At 40.9% G+C, this 2,500-nt stretch overlaps 1 protein-coding gene across 1 annotated transcript in view; it reads left to right on the top strand.

The window, feature by feature from the left end:
• Positions 1-2,500, top strand: part of myo10 (myosin X) — a gene marked incomplete at its 3' end in the record, with an annotated part of 112,684 nt that overhangs the window by 30,190 nt on the left and 79,994 nt on the right. Inside the window, exon 3 of the mRNA XM_048228208.1 lies at positions 878-1,036. Within this exon, the coding sequence (XP_048084165.1) occupies positions 878-1,036 (159 nt within the window). The remainder of the gene's footprint in view (positions 1-877; positions 1,037-2,500) is intronic.

Below are 2,500 nucleotides of genomic sequence, written 5' to 3'. Positions count from 1 at the left end.
ATCCGCCACAGAAGTATGTGCAGGTGCCCGTTCACGTGCTACTAGAAACCTAAATATATTTATAATTATTAATTTGCAAACAAATAACTGGCGTCAGTGACGCCTTTGACATGAAGATCCCTGAACTATGCTTCTACTACCAGCATTCTACCACAGGTCGAGAGGTGTAGTTGTAACTACACAACTTAGTTGAACGTTAAGATTTTACTATGGTTTTGGGAAACACTAACGTGTAACGATGCATTGGACTATGTAAGTTCCAACATGAATGTAATTCTCAGGCATAAAGCAGATGTATTTGTTTATTGTACAGAAAAATAAAATGACTTGTCAAACAGTCAATTGACTACATTGCAGTCAAGAAGTAGGGCAAATTAATGTACAAAACCAAAACGTGGGTCATAGTTGTCTAAGCCTCTATAGCGTGGCCTGTTAAAACGTTGCAGAAGCCCTAGCCAAGGCTACAGATTAATTCCCTGAACAGTTATTTCTCCTACTGGCTCAATTATTACACCACTGTTTTGATTTGCGTGATTCGTTAACCCAACACTGACAATAATGTAGACAGCAAATTTGATTTCCGTTACCACCGCGTAGTCAAGCCTTTAAAGCCATACCCAAGTAGCCCTAAATTGAGGTAAATCGAAGCTTTTCAGAAGGGGCGCAGGCAGAGATGTACAGTGGCAGAGCGGCCTTTGCAGTGGCTGAAAGTGGTACTAAAGCTTCACGCAGCTTCACGCCTCTTAATGCGCGACTGAAGTGGCCATTTGAAAGCGATGCCCACTGTAATTGATGTGTAGTGTTAATACGTATACCAATATGTGTGTGTGTGTATGTGTGTGTTTGCAAGTTATAACTGATGTGTGTGTGTTTGTAGGTGTACACATACAAGCTGAAGACTCTGAGCCGACAGCGCGTGTGTGTGATGTCACAGGAGAGTAGGGATGGAGTGGAGGACATGGCGTCTCTACAAGAGCTGCATGATGGTGCCATATTACACACACTCCACCTGCGCTACACACAGCACCTCATCTACGTACGTAACACACACACTATACACTACACACACACACACACACTATACACTACACACACACACACACACACACACTATACACTACACACACACACACACACACACACACACACTACATACACTACACACACACACACACACACACACACACACTATACACACACACACACTATACACACACACACCACACACACACACACACTATACACTACACACACACACACACACTATACACTACACACACACACACACTATACACTACACACACACACACACACACACACAAACACACACACACTATACACTATACACTATTACACAATAATAACCATAATAATAGCACTATACACTACACAACACACACACTATACACTACACACACACACACACACACTATACACTACACACACACACACACACACACACACAGTATAGGGGCTTCATGATGGAGCCATATTACACATTACTCCAATCTAAGCTTACACAATAGCAGCTCATCTAATGCATAACACACACTATACTACACACACACACACACACACACTACACTACACACACACACACACACTATATACACTACACACACACACACACACACACACTATACACTACACACACACACACACACACACTATACACTACACACACACTATACACTACACACACACACTACACACTATACACCATAATAATAATAATTCACATACACCACACACACACACACACCATATTAATCCACACACACACACACACACACACACACACACAGTATAGGGGCTTCCATGATGAGCTTATATCATATTAATCTAATCTGCGCCCACACAGCAGCCCATCCACTTATCGCAACACAATAATAATTATATTAATCACATTAATTAATAATAACACCATACACCACACACACCATACACCACACACACAATAATAATCCATAACACCACACAATAATAAATAACTAATACACCAATATCATCAATAATAATTCAATACACTACACACACACACACACACACACACTATACACTACATAATATAATATAAGCACTACACACATAATACATCTATACACTACACACACACACACACACACACACACTATACACTACACACACTATACACTACACACACACACACACACACACACTATAGAGCTTCATGATGGAGCCATATTACACACACTCCACCTGCGCTACACACAGCAGCTCATCTACGACGTGTAGAATATTACATTAATTATATTAATTAATACACACACACTATATTAATTACACACACACACACACTATACACTACACACACACACACACACACACACACACACACACACACACACTATACACTACACACACACACACACTATACACTACACACACACACACACACACACTATACACTACACACACACACACACACACACACACCCAACCTGCACTACACACAGCAGCTCATCTACGTACATAACAC

Source organism: Alosa alosa, chromosome 19, assembly GCF_017589495.1.
Source record: "Alosa alosa isolate M-15738 ecotype Scorff River chromosome 19, AALO_Geno_1.1, whole genome shotgun sequence".
NCBI lineage: Eukaryota > Metazoa > Chordata > Actinopteri > Clupeiformes > Clupeidae > Alosa > Alosa alosa.
The sequence above is the reverse complement of the archived record's forward strand: the minus strand, read 5'-3'. Positions and strand labels throughout refer to the sequence as shown.